This window comes from Bufo bufo, chromosome 4 (genome assembly GCF_905171765.1).
Source record: "Bufo bufo chromosome 4, aBufBuf1.1, whole genome shotgun sequence".
In the NCBI taxonomy this organism is placed as follows: Eukaryota; Metazoa; Chordata; class Amphibia; order Anura; family Bufonidae; genus Bufo; species Bufo bufo.
This window is the reverse complement of record NC_053392.1, coordinates 513245449-513268489: the sequence shown is the minus strand read 5'-3', so window position 1 is coordinate 513268489 and position 23041 is coordinate 513245449. Positions and strand designations below refer to the sequence as shown.

Sequence of the window (23041 nt, the reverse complement as noted above, 5' to 3'; positions counted from 1 at the left end):
TCTACATTTTTCAAACCAGCACCTGTATCTGAATTCTTTTGTAATTTCATGTAATTTGAAATTTAGCATAGCCTCTGAGTTATTCAATAAAATATATCTGTACAGCGCCAGCTGCTGTTAGTGCTTTTCCTTATTTTTTTGTCCGTCTCACTGAGCTGGTCGAGCGTGCTCAGTTTGAATCTTTAACTGCCACCAGCCATATGTTCTGTTAGAAGCTGTGGCAGTTACAGGGAGAGAGATGCAGCAGAAAGGACACACCCCCTGAGCTGTCAGACTGAAGAGAATCTAGCAGAGCATTTGGAGCAGTGAATGTGGAGATCTCTGGATCCATGTGAGGTACAGGGCTGGTTCTAGTTTTGTTACAAATGTATGCTCATGTGCTACCATATATAATGTTGGATTTAAATTTTTTACATCAATCATGGCATAACCCCTTTAACTCAGGGGCCTTTATTTCTTCCTGTGTTCTAATCGAAGAAGTCATCAAAGTCATCGGCCTCAGTGCGATTTGTTTGTGGTCTGAGAATGGCTTCAATATCTGAGCTGCTGTCGTCTGACTCTCCCCAAAAAGCTTAAAAAAAGACATAAAACAGAGTAACAATCAAATTATATATATATATATATAGATATAAATAAAAGTATAAACATATAGAAAAATGTAATATTCTCTGATAATAGTGCACCACAAAACCTAAGAAAACACAGCAAATGCCTAGGTTCCCAGCAGCATCTTATCACCTAGACAGGCTATGAATTACCTTGCTTCCCAAAAGCAAAATGATAGCGTTGTTGTAAGGTCACACTTGTAAGAATTGGAAAACAAGCAGGAAAGTGCTGAACACAATACGAGGGAGCGTGTCACTCAAATAGCTGTACTATTATCCCACTGAGATTACTCAGAATACGACTGAGTCAGTAACAAAGGAAACGTGTCCCTTACAATTAGGGCAGGATAACATGAAACATTACTACCCTTGGAGACTGATGACAGGCATTTGATATTTATTGTGTTGGAGGAACTATTTGAAATCTTTAGAAAGTAAAGGTATGCGCAGAAATGCGAGGATCGCATGCAGAACGGAATTCAGGGACAGATAGTATTCATGGCTAATAAAATAGAACATTATATAAGCGAGGCTCTCAGACAGACACAAAGCGCAGTCGTAGGTTAGACATTCTTGCTATTACATGACTACATTTTATAAGTATTTTGTATTGTTGCAGGAGAAAGAGCCAGATAACAAAGAGCCAGTGTCACATTACAACCTATAAAAAGATAAATTAGAAACCGACTCTGTGCTCAAACAATGTCTTCTCATGATGACAGTACAGCAGCAGAAATGCTTAGTGTGGCATACACCTTAGGGGGAACGGCCGACCATCTAATGTGTATGACCAGGGTCGGCCTGGCCTGCTCAATAGGACAATGTCTTCTCATGATGATAGTACAGCAGCAGAAATGCTTAGTGTGGCATACACCTTAGGGGGAACGGCCGACCATCTAATGTGTATGACCAGGGTCGGCCTGGCCTGCTCAATAGGACAATGTCTTCTCATGATGATAGTACAGCAGCAGAAATGCTTAGTGTGGCATACACCTTAGGGGGAACGGCCGACCATCTAATGTGTATGGCAACTTGGAGAGAGAAGTGAAAAACAAAGTTGCGGCACTCACCGAAGTGTATCAAAAAGTATCCTTTATTGTAGCTTCCTCAACAGGTAGCAGTGGGGATCCAGGGCGGACACATAGTTGCGAGCAGCGACGGCCGTTTCGCGCGCTCAGACGCGCTTCCTCAGGCCACTGATTACGTCATTGCGCATATGTGCGCTTTATGCAAAGTGGATGAGGGGACGGCCGACGCCGTCAGCAAGTATCTCACTCCCACGGATATGACGTGTTAAAATTACATGCAAAACGACAGGTTAGGTTACAATCATATGGTTAATTGGGCCAGAATTAGGACAAATAAAGGGAGCATATACATAGAGAGGACGAATGTTGCAAAATACATATTAGAGCATGTAAGAGATTCGGAAATGAGATAACTGCTCAATAGGACAATGTCTTCTCATGGTGATAGTACAGCAGCAGAAATGCTTAGTGTGGCATACACCTTAGCGGAACGGCCGACCATCTAATGTGTACGAGCAGGGTCAGCCTGGCCTGCTCAATAGGATAATGTCTTCTCATGGTGATAGTACAGCAGCGGAAATGCTTAACATGGCGAACACCTTAGCGGAACGGTGGAAGAATCTGCCAATTCAGGAAGGAACAGCCGACCATCTAATGTGTATGACCAGGGTTGGCTTGGCCCACCAGAGGATCCCCCGGTGGGCCAAGTTCGTACACAGTAATGGATTCCTAAGGGTGGGATCACATATAGGTTTTTGTGGAAGTTTTTTTTACTCCAAAGCAAGAAATGTGTTGGAAGGAAATGGAAAAATATAAAGGAAAGACTTCTTCCTGCTAGATCCACTTCAATAAAGGGGCGTTAATCATACTGGGGCCCACTAATTGGGGCATTAATAATACCAGGGGCCTCTAAGGGGGTATTAATCTTACTGGGGGTGCTATGGTGGGGCACTTGATGTCCAGAGATCACTATGGGGGCTTTATGTACTCTGAGGGCTCTGCAGAGGTTCAAATAAAAAAATAATAAAAAAAAGGCCAATTGAATTCTTCCATTTTTTTAAAGGACGTTTTTAATGGCCGTAAAGCACAGATGAAGAAAACTGTCATTAAAAATGGACAGACGGACATAAAATGGATGCAAAAGTGGTTGAAAAATGGCCATAAAAAGCTGACACTGTCTGTTCTCCATGGCCATTTTTTTGTGAATGTATAGTAATGCTGTGGAAGTATAAAGGAATTTGACTGAGTACTATATAAAAGACTGATGCATAAAATGGGAATGCCTGGGCTAGGGGACAATACGTGCACATGGGTTAACAACTGGCTGAGTGATAGGAAACAGGCACCCGTGAGTACCACATGGGTCAGTACTGAGCCCTCTTCTTTTTAAATATGTTTAATGAAAGCCTTTATAGAGGTTAGTATGTAGTAGAATTTCAATCTCTGCAGATGATACTGAGCTCTGCTAAGTAATAAACCTAGAAGAGGACATCACAGAGAGATTTGGGGACGCTGATGAAATGAGGTTCAATGTGGATAAATGTAAGGTCATGCACGTGGCTGAAAAAACAATTATACATTAAATGGTAAAACACTGTTTAAAACCGCCATGGAAGAAATTGAGGGATATTGGTGGACAATGACCTTGACTTTAGTGACCAATGCCAGGCAGCTACTGCTAAGGCAAATAAAATAATCGGATGCACTAAAAGAGGCATAAATCCTCATGACAACATTTAAACATGATAACAACGGAGCAGTGCAGGCCTCCTTGTGATCTGCGAGGGCCCCATCAGTCGTACCACCAACAATCAGACAATCCTTTGGATAGGAGATAAGTGGTCTTAATGGGAAAACCCCTTTAACAGAATTTCATGACATAGAATTTGAAATAAGGTTGGATTATGGATCCAGTCCATCTTTTTTTTTTTTTAAACAATTACAGTCAGTGCGCAGGCATGTACGACTTTAGACACCAGTCTTAATAAAGTCCTGCACTGGCGGTGGCTCTGCCGAAGTTATGTAGAGGCGACAGCCTCTTCATAACTTCAGTGGATCCACCTCTGCTTCTAAATGTAAGACAGCTTCCTTGCCGTCTTACATTTAGACCATTTTCTACACCTAAAACAGGAATAGAAAATGGTAAATGAGACGGGCCTGCTGGCCCGTCCCCATCCCCGCCCAGGCAACACCCACTTTTTCTTTAGACTTGGCGTGAGTGGGGAAAAGTTGCAGATTTCGGCGCATAGGACCTTTGTGCCGCAATCAGCTCCAGAAATCGGCCTAATATAGGCGTATTTCTGTTTCGAAAATGACCCCCTATATGTCTAGTGAGAAGACATATTACGGCATGCACTGTGGCATTATTTGAACATCATATGGCTGTACTGTATTAGGTGGGCAGATTATTGTGCTATTACGGTAATTGAGCACTATAATGAAGGACTATATAGCCACTTTATAGCAAGACTATTTAGGCATTGTATAGCGGCATCATTTGAGCACTGTATGGCAGTACTAATTGAGCAATGGCTATTATGCTAGCGTAGGAATGGTGCAGTCATAAGGTGGAAATGTTTGGTATTATGTGGTTATTGGTTAGATTTTTTCAAAATAATTTATTTTTTATTTACTTTACATCATTATGCAGGTAGCATCTTGCCTGAACAGTCACTCTCTTCTGTGGACAGCAGTTCAGAGATTTATTTTAGGTGGTAAGATTCTTCAGGAGCTATAATGCAATACCAGACACAGTACATGAATCTAAGAGTGGCTCTCCTTCTGGGAAGAAACAACCCCTTTTACTAATATTACTGATATAACCCTACTAATAAAACATATTCAGATTGTCTAGCGATCACTAATAGGGTTCCACAGGGATAAGTAATAAATCCTGTTCTTTTAAATACTGTATATGTTGTAGAGGGATTACAAAATAAATGTCAACATCTGCAGTATATACTGAGCTCTATAGGATAATTCAGGTATCATGATAGCACTGTATTATAATGGGAATAGGAGAAGTTAAAGGGGCATTCCCATTTTATGGCATATTGATAAGATATAACATAAGAGTGGGCAGCACGGTGGCTCAGTGGTTAGCGCTGGGGTCCTAGTTTCGAATCCGACCAAGGACAACATCTGCATGGAGTTTGTATGTTCTCCCCGTGTTTGCGTGGGTTTCCTCCAGGTGCTCCGGTTTCCTCCCACACTCCAAAGACATACTGATAGGGACCTTAGATTGTGAGCCCCATTGGGGACAGCTGGATGCTAATGTCTGTAAAGCGCTGCGGAATACAGTAGCGCTATAGAAGTGCATTAAATAAATAAAATAAGTGTCCAATAGGTGCAGGTCCCACCTCTGAGACCAGCTACTATCTCAAGAACGAATTCCCACCATGAATGAAGAGTTATGGAATGGGATTACCAAAAGTAGCTTGCCCAGCTATTTTCTAAAGCCCCAGGGCAATGAATAGAGAGGATGTGACACATGCACGGCGGAGTCGGTATCAGATATTTATGGCGTTACCTAATGATAAGCTATAAATGGCCCGATGGGGCTCAACCCCTTCCCCCCCGAACATATACCTTAGACATCTGTCAGGAAAACAGTGGTCTTCACCCCCCAACCCATACAAATTTAAAATCGAAATCAGTGGGTTTAGGGTACCCACTGACAGGTGCAGATTTACATGTCTTTCTGCACCAATAATTGCATATGTTACTTATATTTTTGTTGCGGCTAATATTGTACAAACAATTGACATGCTGCAGATTTCAAAATCCGCACAGCAGGACAATTTGTGGACGGAAGAAAAAAAAAAGCAAAGTTTACATGAAATCTGTGTTATCTCATACACTTTGCTGGTACTGTATTACGATGTGTTTTTTCTGCACAAGAATCTACATGGAAAAATGATGCATAAACCGCACAGTGTACAGGTAGCCTTAGAGGTCTTGATGGAGAGGTGGCAAATCAGGTTGCTTATTCATTAGTCCGCAATATAGGGGTCTGGGGGAGGCGCACTAAAGGTTGGCTTTTCCTCAGTTTCAGTTTAAGTGATAGCGGTAGGTGGTTTCTTCCACTTCTCAGTCAGAGGAAGGACTGGCGAGGCCTGAGTTTTCCCCACAGTCTACATTTAGAAAAGGAGGAGATCAAATAACTTCAGGAAAATATAGCAATTTGAAACAGAACTGGATCCAGAAATCAGATTTTGTCGATTCACTGTAATATGTACAACCTCTTTTAAAGGGAATGCGTCATCAGAAGATGACCTGGTGTTTAAATCACTTTTTTATGTTTAGCATATTTTTAAATAATTTATGATGAAAAAAATATTTTTAATTTTCCATGTCACTTTTTATATTTAAACTAAAACCAAAAATCCTGCACACTGGCCGCCATGTCTAATAATTGGCACCCCTTCTTGGTTTGTACAGATTACTTTACTGCAGTTAACTCATTCTAAACCGTCCTGTAGTGGTATCTCCTCTGTGAATAGATAAGACAAGATCCACCATTCACAGCAGGTGATTGTCAAAGTCTATCTATTCCTTGCTTGTACAATGACCTCTGCACAGGGCACAGAGTCCATTGTGTCTATGGCCCATGGGGCCGCAGTAAAGCTATTTTTAATGCTTTCTAAATGCTGTTAAGAACAGATCAGGCAAGATGGCCGCCCCCATAATCATGTTCAGTGAATAAAAATAAAAAAATCTACAATCAGAAAATAAAAACATTACAAAAAAGGTGCAGTGTTACCATTTGGTTTTAACTGGCAGATCACATTTTTGATGACACATTTCCTTTAAAAGGGTTATCAAATTTCACAAATACCCCCCCCCCCCCCATGTGCCGTCTCCTTACAGGTAATATACTTACCCCACTCCCCGTGCCGCTCCTTGTCTCCACACCACCGCTGCTGCTTCTCCCTGTACACCGATGAAAACATCCGGTGTCAGGGGGGGAGCAGCCAATGGCAGGCGAGGACAGGGACCAGCCTCCCTAGCGTCACCCACGATGCTAGGGAGGCTCCCCCCCGCTTGCCATTGGCTGCTCCCCCCCCCCCGACACCAGATGTTTTCATCCGTGTACAGGGAGAAGCGGCAGTGCAGGGACCAGGAGCGGCACAGGGAGGGGCCCGGTACATGGGGGGGCTGTTTGAGACATTGGATAACCCCTTTAATGCAGCAAGTGCATGGCCTTTTATTTGTAGTTTGCATTCCCACTGCAAGTCAAAGACATAGATATTCAAACTGGCTACCCATGACAAAATGTGTGCAGAAGGAAAACAGATGGGGAGTCGGAGTGGAACTAAGTGTGGATACCTACAATCAGGTAAAATACTCACCTTTAGACTTGATATTATTTGGTCCTTTGCCAAGTGTCATATTTGCTGCTGCTGTAGGTGCATTTTCTTTTCTGTAAAGAGAGATTACAAAAAGAACAGGTGAGAATATTGTTAATTCACATTAAAATTCTGATATTTCACTAGCTAAAGTGTATATTCTTTCAGTGTAAAATGATCCAAAATGTTGTGCTGATTAATTTGTCAGAGCTCCTTTATTTCACTAAACACAGCAGCAGCTTCACGTCATCAAAATTAAGGTTGCCAACAGTCACCACTAGAGGGTGCTTATTGAAGGCAGATCTATGTAGCTCACAATGAACTTCAGTTCCATCATGGAAATAATAAAATATATACGTTCTTTGACTCTTTGGAGATATACACCCCTTAACACTGGAATTGCAATACCATGTAGGAAATGTTGCGGAATTATAGAAGTCACAGCATTGATAGACATGTTAACGATATGCAAAGGATAAAAAAAAAAAATGGAAACAAATATTCTAAACATTTCGATTTCTACAGTATTGAGTATGAGCGCAGCACTCAAAAAGACACGGACTTACATGCCTTGGCATAGTATTAATGAGGCTAATAATGGTTGTGAGGAATGTCCTGCCACGCTGAATACATTTAGGAATGTAAATTATCAAGATTCTATGCTGACAGCTCCAATTGCAATTCCCGAGCAATGACGTCCCAGATGTGCTCTATGGGAGACTGGTCCCGAGACGCTGCAGGACATGGTAGCGTGTTTATGCCACAGGGGCTGCTCATAGTAGAAAGAGCAACAAGCAGCCTGGCTGGGACACTTTAGAGAAATGGCCGTACCACTGGTTCCATGACCAAATCAATGTAACGCCGAGCTATGAGTATACCTAAAATGAAGACTAGAGGGATCCAGCTACTGTACAGATGTCACCCTACACCATAATCCTGGGATGTTACCTTGTGAAGGCTTCTTCATGGCGTTGCCCATGTGGTCTCTAGATTATTCTCCAGCTATCATTGTGTCTGAGACAAATGCAGACTCCTCACTAAAGAGCATAGACCTCCATTCCAGCCTCCATCGTCACCTTGCTGTGCACCATGATAGCCTTTGGGAGCAGTGGCATGAGGTTTACGGAACACCTGTAGCTGGATGTCTTTCTCACAGCCCAATGTACTCAAAAGCCTTCTGATAGTTTGTGTAGACATTGTTTGCCGCCCTAGGCTCGGGATGCAATATCCAATTTCACTTGTAGTACTGAAAGAATCACTACGCGCCATTCTTATACTCAGGCAATCCATCTGTGCAGAGGTTCGCCTCTGTGCACCTCTTTCTGTCATTTAATTTCATTGCTGTTCTCCAAACCAGCGACACACGCAACACTGAGCATTGCTGAGATATTGTCCTACGCGCGTAGTGATCTGCCGGAGTGATAAACCAAGGTCTCTCAGTTCAAGGATTCTGTCCTTCTCAATTGCTGCTTGTAATCATGTTCCCAGTTTGAATCTCAGTTTTATTTGCATTATAGCATTCGGAATCCCAAAGCTCAGGCATACATGTAATGTATACGCTTCTATGGATATAATTACTCTGTAACGTTCCTGCGCACTGTGAGCTCAAGAAAGGCCGTTTACAACCTTTGATCTCTTTTCATGCATATGGAGTGGGGAAAAAAAGATTGTCCGTAAATGTCTGCTTTTCTGTGTACTAGATGGCTTTTTTCAAGGTCACATTGGAATTATTTTGATCTTTTGTGTCAAATATGTGTGCGGTATTGCTTTCCAAGAGCACCCTGTAACCTATTCACGAGGCATATAGGTCTAGCATTTCTAGAGGGGGCTGCATTTGCAGAATATAGTAGCAAGTGCTCTGGACTAATAGCTGGAGCAGACGGAGTCTGGTCTTCTAATCACAATCAAACAGTGATCTGGAATATGAAGCTGAGGATCGGGTTATGTAGTTGCCAGTTTTTGTCTGAAGTTTATTCATTGTAAAATGGACTAAATCCCCTATTAGATTGAGGGATTTTCAGGCCGGTATAATCAGGCAGCACATCTCTCAGTGTAATATTCTGCTAAAAACCAATAGAACTGAATAGGGGAGGAATGATTGCAGGCCAATGCAAACAAGCACAGATTGACGGTTTTATCATCGATCGGTGATCATCCTGCCGATCATTGGGCAGACAAATAGGGATGTAATAATTATGCAGATCAGTTATGCTAAGTAAATATACATCAGGAAATCTCATTAGAAGCAGTGAATGGCAAGAAGGCTAATAAGCAGGAAACATATATAAACTACTTTGAAACTTCTCAATGGCACAACAGGGACCAGTAAATGGGTACAGTTGTGTCCTATAAATTTGTTTTCTGCCCTAAAAGAAATGTTGACAGCCGGGAAAATGTTTAAAGTACCGAAAAGTTTGCATTCTGACTTATAGAATTTTATACTGATGATCTGATGATCTATCCTCAGGATAGTCCATTGGTATCTGATTTGTGGGGGTCCAACACCCGGGACCCCCACTGATCAGCTGATTGAGAAGGTACTGGTGCTTACAGTAGCGCTGCAGCCTTCTCTCTACTTTTACTAGGCCAGTGACAACACATTCATCGGTCACGTGGCCTAGGTGCAGCTGAGCCGCATTGAAGTGAATGGGGCCGAGCTGCAATACCAAGCAGAGTTACTGCAAGAGCCAATGCCTTCTCAAACAGCTGATCTGCAGGGGTCCCAGGTGTCCGACCCCCATCGATAAAATACTGATGACCTAGCCTGAGGATGGGTCATCAGTATAAAAGTCTTGGAAAACCCCTTTAATAATAAAAATCATCTTTATTCATAATGTGCCAGCACATTCCGCTGCTCTTTACAAATGAGGAAGCAACAAGAAAAATGACGTTATCAACAATAACAATGAGAGAAAGGAGATAGATCGCTAACCATAAGAGCTTACAATCTAACTGCAACATCCATCAACATCAACAGCTACTACAGGCTATCCTTGCTATCATTGTACAGGGTGGGCCATTTATATGGATACACCTTAATAAAATGGGAATGGTTGGTGATATTAACTTCCTGTTTGTGGCACATTAGTATATGTGAGGGGGGAAACTTTTCAAGATGAGTGGTGACCATGGCGGCCATTTTGAAGTCGGCCATTTTGAATCCAACTTTTGTTTTTTCAATAGGAAGAGGGTCATGTGACACATCAAACCTATTGGGAATTTCACACGAAAAACAAAGATGTGCTTGGTTTTAACATAACTTTATTCTTTCATGAGTTCGGTTCGGTGTCTTAGTTCGGTTGGTCAGTATCTGTTATGTGCTCATGATATTTTGTTGCCCTTATGCTTTATGTATTTCATGTGATGTGCGTTATGTGACATCACTGATATGGCAAAGGGGTTCGGATGTATTGAGATATGAATTTTGATATTATTTATTATTGAGCTTAAATTGATTGGTTACACCAATTTTTACTATCAGATGCTGACCATTAATATTGCACTTGCACTTTATTATTGTACACTGACCACCCACCATCGGTCCTTTTGGTTTTTAAATGTCCTGTGGTTTGTGCTAATCATGTCTTTGTGAAATGTTCAATAAAAATTATGTCATTTTGTGATTACTTTGTATTCATATGTGTTTTTGCTTATTGAGTGACCCATTCATCTTCCATTGGTTTTCTCTGATTTGTTCAGGTGTGGGTCCAGGATATTAGTTTTGGGCTTTATATAGGTTTCTTATGTGCTATGTCTACCCAAGAGCTATTAAAAAAGTGCAGCATTCCTCACAAAAAGGTGCACAAGGATGCGGCCTATTGCAAACCCTCTCCAAATGGAGAAGGGCCCTCCGCAAAACTTCCAGAATAGTGTTGAGTTAAGCGAGCTTTGGATACTACATCCGAAGTCGCTTTGTTCAAAACTTCGGAATAATACTGTAAGGAGATCCGTCTCGCTACAGTATTAGAATGTATGGGCTCCGATGAGCTAAAGTTAGTTATTCGCGAAGTCGTGCGTGACTTCGTTAAATTACTTCGGTAGTTGATTTTTAAAGTGGAAAACCACTCTAAAACCCGAACTCGGCTTTGGTTTCGACTGGTACCTCAGAACAGAATAACACTTTTCAGCTCGTCGGAGCCCATACAGTTTAATACAGTGCGGGGATGTATCTCCATACAGTATTAATCCGTAGTTTTGAACGAAGGGACTTCGTATGTAGCATCCAAAACTCGCTTCGCTCATCACTATTCCCAAACATTCAGAGCCACAAAGACCTGCAAGGGTCAGGGATCAATGGCCTTCCTTTTACTGAAGGCTTAGAGAGTTTTTACAGACTATAAGCTAGATAAGGCTAAAAATAACAAAATATTGTATACTCACTATTTAAAAGGAACCTGTCATCAAGTCGGCCCTCACTATCATTTCCATATAACAATACTTACAGGTTTTCCTTTCTCGTACGTACATAACCTGAGACGTGTCTGTTGGGACCAGCAAGAGTCCAGCATATTCGTCAGCTTTTTATTCATTCATTGATATGAATTCATAGATTTCATCCAGGAGTTGGGAAGGAATTGGCATATCAATCAGCGTGCTGGTGGTGCCTCACAGAGACAGATATACTTCACTATTATATCAGTAGGAACATTGCCATAAATTAAATACTATAGACTTAATTAACTTTCAGACTTTACGGGGGTAAGCAGGTCCCCTGGTTAGCGGTCTGTAAAGAAAAGGGGATAAAGGGGAACCTGGCTATACCTATCTTTTCCATTGTAGCCTAAGGTACCCCTATCCCCACCCCTCCAACCTGCAGACATTTGTGGCATATTCTATGCATGGACATGCCATATGTGTCTCTTGTCAAAATATCCCATTAACTATGAAGATATTAATCACAGTGTTCCCTTGCACTGCGGTGCCCCAGCTACCTGGCTACCTATGGCCAGGTGCACTTCGGGGCTGAGCTGTCGATCCATTAAAAGAGTTTTCCGTGATTTTAATATTGATGACCTATCAGATCAGCGAGGATCCGACACCTGGCACCCCAGTTGATCAGCTGGTTGCTGTTTACCTGCTCGCCGTCGACATTGCAGCGGTGAGCGCGTGTAATTACAAGCCGTTCCATTCACTTCTGCGAAACGGCTTATTCCTATAGGAAAGTGTATAGGAATGGGCCGCCCCATAGAAGTTAATGGAACGGCTTGTAATTACACGTGCTCACCACTGCAATGTCGACGGCGAGCAGGTAAATAATGAAAGGAAGGCGGTGCTTGCATGAAGTGTGACCTTCTCTTCAACCAGCTGATCGATGCGAGTGATGGGTGTCGTATCCCCGCCGATCTGATATTGATGACCTATCCTGAGGACAGGTCATCAATATTAAAATCATGGAAAACCCTGTTAGGAACGGCTGGCAGAAACAGCCGAATGCTGTACTTGGCTATCTCTGTCAGTCCCATAGACTTTGAATAGAGAGGCAGCATGTATGCTTGACTGCTGCCCCTTTCAAACTCCTCCTTAATTGGGGGGGGGGGGCTTGGGACCATTCTAATGATCAGTGGGTGTACTAGCAGTGGGGCTAAATTGTGATCGCCAAAAGACTCGGTCGGAGAATCTCTGTCAGGTCTTGTGGTGTGTTCCTGGTATGCAGTGGCTAGTGACTACAGAGCGTGGTCCAAAGAAGGACAACTGGTCAACCGGCGACAGGGTCATGGGAGCTTGAGGTCATTTATATGGAGAGAATAGCCCAACTAATCCCACAAGAGTTACAGCAACGCAAACTACTAAAAAAAAAGTTACTGATGGCTACGACAGAAAGGTGTCATAACACACAGCATCACAGAACGGTCAGAGTACCCCTGCTGAGTCCTGTCCAGTTCCACTTACAATGAGCAGAACTGGATCATGAAGTAATAGAGGAAGCTGGCCTTGTGTGATGAATCACGTTTTCTTATATATCACGTGTACAGCAATGTGAGGCTCTGGGAAACCTTGGGTCCTGGCCTTCACGTGGACTAACTTGACACGTGACACCTACATTGTACAGGCCAAGTACATCCCTTCATGGCTGTAGTATTCCCTGAAGTCAGTGGGCTCTTTCAACAGGACAATACAACCTCCCACACAGCAATAATTCTTCAAAAATGATTTGAGGAAGAAGACGAAGAATTCAAGGTTTTGTCTCGGCCTCTAAATTCCCCAGATTTCAATCTGATCAAACATCTGTCAGATGTGCTGAAAAACCAAGGCAGATCCATTAAAGCCCCCACACTGCAACTTACAGGATTTAAAGGATCTGAAGCTGGTGCCTGGACTGGACTGGTGGGGGACTAGACAATATTAGGCAGGTGGTTTTAATGATATGGCTTATCTGTGTATATTAATACTAATGAAACATATCTGCTAGTTGAGCAATCCCAACTGAAAAAATATGTATATTACTGCCATCTAATGGTATTTTTAACAAACTGCAAACAGCACAAGGATTAACAGAAGGATGCGTATAAGGCCTGATCTAGAAGTCTAAGCAATTTATTTGTTCCAATATTATTGCTATGTGCCCACAATAAATCGCCTTATGTTCAATAACTTAAACGTAAAATTATTTTGCTAGCTTTCCACTAGCGTTAGGAGAACCAGCAGCCTGTTCCAGCATAAATGCTGAGTATTGGCTGGAGAAAAACAGCCACATGGAGTGGTTTTTGACCCGCCGAAACCCAGCATTGATGCCAGAAAGTGGCTTTATAATCCTCAGCCCTATAAATAATACAATACTATATAAAAGTGTTAAACATTTAGATTTATGGTCGAAGATTTTAGATTTTAAAATATAGCACTCACTTTATAAGAATGTATATAGTCAAATCTCTGTACATAAAGGTCTGCAGATCAATATCATATCTAAGTAAAACGAGTTTCTAAAACTCTGTCCACGCCAGCATCGACCACCGGCACGACCCATTAACTTATAAGGGATCCATCAGGTTTCTGGTATATTACAGACTGCAATATTCTTGCTGTAAAAAATACAAAAAATTCTTATGCAAACCAAAAATGATCCACTTGCAGTTTACTGCACTTTAAACTAGTTAAAGGGGTTGTCCGTGATCAAATTATTATTATTTTTTTTTTTTTTTAAGTGTACTTATATACCGTATTTTAAAGGTATTTTCGCCATTTCTACACGGCTCCGACGGTCCCCCATGCACTGTTTACATCTGTTTATTTTTGTCCAACTTCCTGCCGCTCTGCACTGTGGGTCCCAGTGCAGCGCGGCATCACGTGCTTTCAGACAACTCTCATCTCCGCCGTGACTCCGCCCCCTCATTGTTATTCTGCCTCCTGCCGCACATCACCACGTCCTCCATGCATCCGCCCCCCTTGAATCAGATTCCGCTTAGTTCCCTTGCCTCCTTCATTGTGAACAACACGTCCTGCCCAGTGACGTCACCGGAAGGGCGTGGCTTAGCGCGCTCTGTTGCCGCCGAGGTACCGCCCCTTCCGAGCGATCTGCATGATGCCTGCGGCTGATGGTGACGTCACCGGGCTTCCCTGCGAAGTGGAAGAAGCGGCTTCGCTCTGCAGAAGGGACCCGGCACGTCACTGAATGTGAGAAAAGACTCAATTCCGGCTGAGAATTTGTGTAATGAACACGGGGCATCAGAAAAGTATGGGAAAGGTAGGACAGTCATGTAGGAGATATTTATGTCCTTGTTAAACAATTAAACCAATGTCCCCAATCCCTGACAACCCCTTTAAGTAAAGTTGTGCTAATATATAAAATGATTTTAAAAAAAGCTGAACCTTTTTATTCGTCAAAAAGGTAAAAAAAAAACTTAAAAGAAACTTTTGAAAAATCAGAATCCTAAATAAGGTAAAGTTATAACCGCAGCTCGTCTTCATTTAATCAGGGTTTTCCTTGGCAGATAAACTATAAATAAAGTAAAATACATTCATTAAAAATAAACAAATATCAAATCTCCTATAAAAGTAATAGCCGTGTATAACTTTCCATGTAAGCGTTTTCTCTACACACACACGGGCTCTGATCTCACAGCTCAGCATGGCTCAGTATCTAGCGACCTCCTCCGGCTTCTTCATTATTACACGGTCAACATCCCACACAAGTATATTGTCTGCTTCCAAAAGCTTCTAAAAAATCTGCCTTAATCCAAAGCGGTCAGTGAAGAATTTACCAGATAACATTGATGAGGTTCTTCTTGTTTTAGCTGCGAGCGCTGATCATTTTACCTTGTGCTCTTTTTTGATAACCAAGGGGCAAGTGTACCCCTGTTGGATTTATTATTATTATTATATTTTTTTTTTACAAAATGTTTTATGGAAAAGAAACAGAATGCATTTTAATGGTGGAAGGCCGAACAGCGCGTCCTGAAGAGGAGGAAGCTGGCCTGTTCTCCTGCACAAAGGGGAACAAGTGGTCTTTACTCAGAGAGCAGCGTCCTATTAAGACTCACTTCTTTGCACATTACGCCTTTTATCGCCATTCAACCACAAAATGATTTTGCTATAGGAAATGACAATGGCAGAAAAAGATTTACATTGAATGAATCTTTAATAATAAACTGTTGCAGATCTTGCTCTGTCCCTTGATTTATAATACAATAAACATCGGATTCTATTAAGTTTCTTCCTCTAAAAGACATAGGATGGGGGGGGGGGGGGGGGAAAAAAAAAAAAATAAATGAATATGAAAGAACTCAATTCTTTCAGTCTTCGGGACCACAATGGTGAAATGAGCATGTTTAAATGTGCTAAGAGTATCTCTTTGCATCTTTTATAGCTTGTGTGTATTAATCTCTAAAGCTTATTAAAGCAAAGTCATTGCTATGCAAAGCAGCACCCAATCCCTTTCTCCTGCTTTTCAACAGAGTACAGTGTTTAGCCAATAGGACTGGCCCCCTGCCCCTCATTCGGCATTCATAACATGCAACATTTGCACAATGTATCTCTCAAAGGCTTATGAATAGAAGGCCTTAATACTCATGTAAACAACTGCAAACCAATTACTTAATGAATCAGACCCACACATAATGAGGTGGCGGACAAAGAGCTATAAATGCATTTTTTTTTTTTGCACCCAATCCTCTGCTTTAAAGTAAAATCCCTCAGCTGTAGTTTGGACCTAACTGGCACATCATAATTATTGTCTCTAGGACATCAGAGGAAGCCATTTTTTTTTTTTAATTTAGGTCCAGCGGGGTCCGCTTTGATGTCACTCATCAGCTCGCTGACAAAACAGAGCAAAGAAGACTTTAAAAAAAAAAAAAAAAAAGCACCATGGCAGTAACAGCACTGTTATGTTTATTTTCAAGTACGGGGCTTCGAGACCACTTGTAAAAGCAATAAAGCACAAGAAGTGACTGCCATAAGTGGAATCTTTAAAAGTAAGCCTAGAAGAAATTTCGCTGCACGTCAATCACAAAGAAGTGAGCACCTGAGCTCCCTGCTTTCTGTCTATACCAAGCGTCTCTTTCACCAAACGTAATCTCTCCCTGCCAAGACCGATGTCAAGTACGCCGAACCATGTGCTGCTGCGAAACGTAAAAATAAAAACAGACTATTATCACTCGGCTGTTAGGGAAATAAGCTTCAATGGCAAGAAGAACGCTATTATGAGGCTCTTTAAATAAGGATTAACCATATTACAAAGGGCTGAGACAGAAAAATCTAAAACAACTCGCTTAACCAAGTATCTAGCAGGCACCTGTGGGAAGGGGGATCACAAAAATAATCTCAAGAGAAAAAGACACTGATGGCATGGAGGGCACACTGTGGAGCGATACAGACAAGACCACTTGTAGGGATGAAAAAAGGGGGCAAGGATTTTCACAGACGGCATTTCACCTTTTAACCTAAAATTATTTTTGTACTTTTTTTTTATTTAAATTGTGCCAATTGTGTTTTTTGTTTGCAATGAGTTTTAATTTTAAAAAAACAACGCAAAAGTGTATTTTTGCATAACGCAAAAGTGTATTTTTGCATAACGCAAAAGTGTATTTTTGCATAAAAGATCTACAAGTTCAATACCTCCTCTGTCAAAATTTTTGGATATCTACTTTAAAAAAATCAGCAATAGTGGAGGCCGAAACTGAGTATTTTCAATAATAGTTTTGGTAGCGGAGAGGCCCAGCCTTTGCAGACTCTTAGCAGCTAAAATGAATTCTAACAGGTATATGAAGTAAATAAAGAAGTAAATAAAAATGCCTGTCCTTCCACATTACAGAATTTTTTATTTTTTTTAAGATGACCACAAATATAAACAGAGAGGTACACTTATAAAATCTGCTATGCCAGGCTTGTGGCAGAAATAGGTTGCAAGTGCATGCGCGCAACATTTTTGGTGCATATTTTTGCAGAATTTGGTGAGCCTTGCCACTTTTAGAAGTGGAGTGAAAAGTAGGTCAGGATTTTAGATTCTAACACCTTTAAGGCTACTTTCACATCTGCGGTTTTGCTTTATCCGGCAGGGGATCAGCAAAACCGCATCTGGCAAATAATACAACCGTCCGCATCCGTTCAGAATGGGTCCGGTTGTATTATCTTTAACATACATTAGGTTTCATGCCGGATCCGTCTTGATCAGTACCCATGAGTCATGCAGCCCTTTTCTGTGCGTCATGGGAACCCTACGAAATGGAACAAAATACATTCTGGTGCACTCCGTTCCGGTTTGTTCAGTTTTGTCCCCATTGACATTGAATGGGGAAAAAACTGAAGCTTTTTCCTCCGGTCTTGAGATCCTATGACGGATCTCTAAACTGGAAAGGAAAACGCAGATGTGAAAGTAGCCTAAGGCACGCATGGTTTCTAGGTGACGATCAGGATGGGGAGCCGATCATTATTATTTTCCCTTATGACATGGTTATAAGGGAAAATAATAGCATTCTTAATACAGCATGCTTAGTAGATTATGGATAAAAGGGATTAAAAAAAATATATATATTAAATTAAACTCACCTCATCCACTTGTTCGCGCTGCCCAGCTCGTCTTCTTTCTTCTTCTTTGATGGCCTAGGAGGAAAATGACCTTTGGTGACGTTACTGCGCTCATCACATGGTCCATCACCAGCGCGAACAAGTGGATGAGGTGAGTTTAATTATTTTTTTTTTTAACCCCTCCATCCACAATTTACTTAGCATTCTGTATTAAGACTGCAATTATTTTACCTTATAACCATGTTATAAGGGAAAATAATAAAATCTACAGAACACCGATCCCAAGCCCGAACTTCAGTGAAGAAGTCTGGGTTTGGGTCTGGGTACCCCATTCAGGTTTCTTCTCACGCGCGTGCAAAATGCATTGCACTCGTGCAGAAAAGACTGAAGAACGCAACGCAATCGCATACAAAACTCAACCCACTCGCAGGCAAATCCAGCCCTCACACGCGACGTTCGCGTGAAAGAGGCCCAAGTCTTATTTATGAAAATCGAAAAAAAAAAGTTGCATATCCACGTCAGGCAACCCCCTAGTGTATGTTTACAGGCACAGGCATACACCACATTGCACTAGCACCAAATATATTATTACTGTGCACCATTTCATTAATTTGGTGCAAGTAAAGACAGACCTAAGGGGGTTGTCCGAGACTAAAAAATGTCCCCTATATGCCGAGGCCCCTCACACTGAATCTACTTGTCTCCCCGTGTTTCCTGCTTCTTCTCCCCGTGCGTGGATGAAAACATCTGGTGTCGGGGGGAGGGGGAGCAGCCAATGGCAGGCAGGGACAGGGATGCGCTTCCCTAGCGTCACCGGAGGATGCTAGGGAGGCTCATCCTTGTCACCGCCTGCCATTGGCTGCTCCCCCCAACACCGGATGTTTTCATCTGCGCACGGGGAGAAAATTATCATTTCCCCCCATAACTATTCAAAATTGGCGAGGGTTTATGAGCTTTGCCTACAAGCAGGGAATAGTGTAAATTAAAAATAACGAGCACTCAACCATTTAATGCCTCCACTTCTCCAGTGCTGCCGGTCCTGCAGCAATGACATCACATGAACCATTCACATGTGTGAATCATAGGCCTCCGCGGTGTTACTTGCATGTATGGCATTTGCTCGCTTAGGCCAGTGTTTGGCTGCAGCTGTCAAGTGTATATGACATCATCACCGCACCAGCGGGGAATAACTGAAGCGGGGGGAGGAGGGATTTAACGAGTGACTACTGGATCATTTTTTATGTTATACCATTTTCTGCTTTTAGGCACATGTCATAAAATAACATTCCATAAAATAAATAATAATAAAAAATGTCATCTAATCACCTACACACAGTATAAGGCCTCATGCACACGACTGTTGTTTTATTCCGTGTCCGTTGTGCCGTTTTTCGTGACTTTCTGCGGACCTATTGACTTTCAATGGGTCCGTTGAAAACTCGGCTAATGCATCGTTTGCCATCCGCGTCCGTGATCCGTGGTTCCAGTCCGTCAAAAAAATATAACCTGTCCTATTATTTTCGCGGAAAACGGTTCGCGGACCCATTCAAGTCAATGGGACCGCTAAAAAAAAGCGGAGGCACACAAGATTGTCATCCGCGCCCGCGCGTCCGCATCCGTTTTTTTCCCCATCATTTGCAAGACACACGGAAACAAAAACGGAAACGGATCACGGAACAACGGAACCCCATTTTGCTGAACGGAACACAACGGTCGTGTGCATCAGGCCTAAAAGGGTATTTTTCCACTGGAAACATTTGCAGCAAAATCTGCATCAGAAATCTGATGCTGATTGTTGGATTTCTTGCACGGATTTGCAGTTTGTCATGGCTCAGATCTGCATGTGGCTACCGGCCATAAATTTTGCGAGGATTCTGTGTCAAGTGATATCTCTTACACAATGTAATCTGTAGTGAATGTAATTTTCTTACCAGTGGCTGCATTTGTAAGCTATCCCCTCCCTTCTGACCCTCAGCTGTGTCATGTGACCAGCAATCAGACTCTCTAACTGACACAGCATCTCATGTGTGGACAGGAAGTCAGTTTCTCTATGTATTCCTATAGGAGCCTCAATGTCAGTCTCTTAGGAATGATAGAGAAGTAACTTCCTGTCCTGTGTCAGTTGGAGATCAGAGAGTTGGTCACATGACATCACTTTCTAGCAGGTCAGAGAATAAACATTTTGCTGGGAGTTCTACTTCAATTAAATCATACTTACCTCATCCATTTGATGGCCGCCGCCATCTTGATTGAAGATCTAACACGAAATCTCGCGTGGTCGGTGATGACGTCTTATTTATTTATTTTTTTACACTATTTCAGGTAAAATCAATTTGTCAATGCTTCAAGTCACGGTAACCACGCCCCCTTCCCTGCCCTTCGCTGTGACTGACAGCCGGCAGTTCAGCAAAGCCAGCCGAACTGTCGTGCATAAGCGCCGTCAGTCACAGCGAAGGGGCAGGGAAGGGGGCGTGGTTACCGTGACTTGAAGCAAGGAGGCCGCTGCCTCCATGACTTCAAGCCTGACTAGAGAAGCGCACCGGGCAGGGGATTAAAGAACGTTTTTACAGCTTTTGCTTCATCTGCCTGCAGGTGACATGCTGCTGGCTACTCTAAGGTACTGCTGCCAACTTGGGATGTTTGTTGGAGGTGACAGGTTCCCTTTAAGTGTTCTAGCATGGCAAGACCACTTACTGTTATCTCACATATACACTCACCTAAAGAATTATTAGGAACACCATACTAATACGGTGTTGGACCCCCTTTTGCCTTCAGAACTGCCTTAATTCTACGTGGCATTGATTCAACAAGGTGCTGATAGCATTCTTTAGAAATGTTGGCCAATATTGATAGGATAGCATCTTGCAGTTGATGGAGATTTGAGGGATGCACATCCAGGGCACGAAGCTCCCGTTCCACCACATCCCAAAGATGCTCTATTGGGTTGAGATCTGGTGACTGTGGGGGCCATTTTAGTACAGTGAACTCATTGTCATGTTCAAGAAACCAATTTGAAATGATTTGAGCTTTGTGACATGGTGCATTATCCTGCTGGAAGTAGCCATCAGAGGATGGATACATGTTCTCATTCTGTTTACACCAAATTCAGACTCTACCATTTGAATGTCTCAACAGAAATCGAGACTCATCAGACCAGGCAACATTTTTCCAGTCTTCAACAGTCCAATTTTGGTGAGCTCGTGCAAATTGTAGCCTCTTTTTACTATTTGTAGTGGAGATGAGTGGTACCCGGTGGGGTCTTCTGCTGTTGTAGCCCATCCGCCTCAAGGTTGTGCATGTTGTGGCTTCACAAATGCTTTGCTGCATACCTTGGTTGTAACGAGTGGTTATTTCAGTCAACGTTGCTCTTCTATCAGCTTGAATCAGTCGGCCCATTCTCCTCTGACCTCTAGCATCCACAAGGCATTTTTGCCCACAGGACTGCCGCATACTGGATGTTTTTCCCTTTTCACACCATTCTTTGTAAACCCTAGAAATGGTTGTGCGTGAAAATCCCAGTAACTGAGCAGATTGTGAAATACTCAGACCGGCCCGTCTGGCACCAACAACCATGCCACGCTCAAAATTGCTTAAATCACCTTTCTTTCCCATTCTGACATTCAGTTTGGAGTTGAGGAGATTGTCTTGACCAGGACCACACCCCTAAATGCATTGAAGCAACTGCCATGTGATTGGTTGACTAGATAATTGCATTAATGAGAAATAGAACAGGTGTTCCTAATAATTCTTTAGGCGAGTGTATATTCCTATTATTATAGCCAAATTTACCACCCTAACTCCTCCCACTACATAGACCGAAAAATACTGAAACGTGTGGAATGTTCCCGATTGGTGTGCTATTACTTTGTGGAACGTTTCGCCGAACGGTTTACGAAATATCAGCGTTTTGTGCCCGAAATTGGTCCCATAGGAATGAATGGCAGAATGTTCAAAACTAGAGTGGGAGCTGACAAAAGCTAGAGTGTGAGCTGAAAAATCAGGACATGATTTCTAAACTGCCACCACTTCCTCATTTTCAAGCCCACCTACACAAATCTTATATCAAAACGTTCAGCTATCCGTGCTGCCACTAAAAATGTCCACGGCTACTCTGCCCACTCCAACCTTTCCACAGTTACTCCAGCCACTCCAACCACACAACAATTACTCAAGCCACTCCACCCAGTTACTCCGCCCACTCCAGTTGTAGACTACTGGTGGTGGCAAGAACAATTCACACAATTTCCCCAGAAATTGTAGATTTTCTAGTTTATTATTAATATTTAACTGCTATTGACTAAGAAATACATACATACAATTATACATGGGACAACAATGGGACACTCGTACAAACAATGATACATAGGACAGCTCTTGTCTGTGACTTGTTCTTTGCTCTATTAGGGGATCCTGAGTAATAGGTCAAAGGTTTTCCTGGGGAGAAAGACTCTTTAATAAATCTTATGTTTTCAGGCTGTTTTTTATCATCCTTGTCAATGGGCTTGTATGTAGCACTAAACAGGACAGTGGTAATAAATAATGCCATGGGTCTGCCAAAACGATCATTCGCTGTTAGTCTGTTCTGATCAACTTTAGGCTAATGTGTATGGGTACCTTAAAGGGGTATTCCCATCTGGGAATGATAGTATATTGCTAGGATATGCCATCAATATCAGATAGGAGCATGTCCTACCTCAGAAACCAGCTCTTATCTCCGGAATGGGGCCCCTGAAGTGCAGGGAAAGCAGCTGCACCTGCATGGCCACTCTCCATTTCTCTGCATAGTACTCTGGCATAGACCAAGCATTTATTTCAGGTGTATGCCAAAAGACATGATATGTGTTTAGGGAAAAAGTAGGTGTTGCTGTAAAAAAACGGCCAATCTGAATCTTGACACATCAGTTTACAAGAAGAAATGACCAGGCGTGATCTTGATGGAAACAACTGAATGGTAAGAAAAAGCATTCATTATTGGCTGATAATAAGTCAGGACGTTGTTTGAAGATGAACATCTGGTCTTAACTACGAGACAAAGTAGTGGACATCTGTGTCCTGCTGTAGAGGGAAGTGCCAGGTAGGCGTATATATATATTTGATATGT

At 42.2% G+C, this 23041-nt stretch overlaps 1 protein-coding gene across 1 annotated transcript in view; it reads right to left on the bottom strand.

The window, feature by feature from the left end:
• Positions 1-254: 254 nt before the first annotated feature.
• KIZ (kizuna centrosomal protein) overlaps positions 255-23041 on the bottom strand; it is a 179712-nt gene continuing 156925 nt past the window's right edge. Inside the window, exons 12-13 of the mRNA XM_040429697.1 lie at positions 6985-7055; positions 255-571 (exon numbers count right to left, since the gene is read on the bottom strand). Coding sequence (XP_040285631.1) covers positions 468-571; positions 6985-7055 — 175 coding nt within the window. The 3' untranslated portion in view covers positions 255-467. The remainder of the gene's footprint in view (positions 572-6984; positions 7056-23041) is intronic.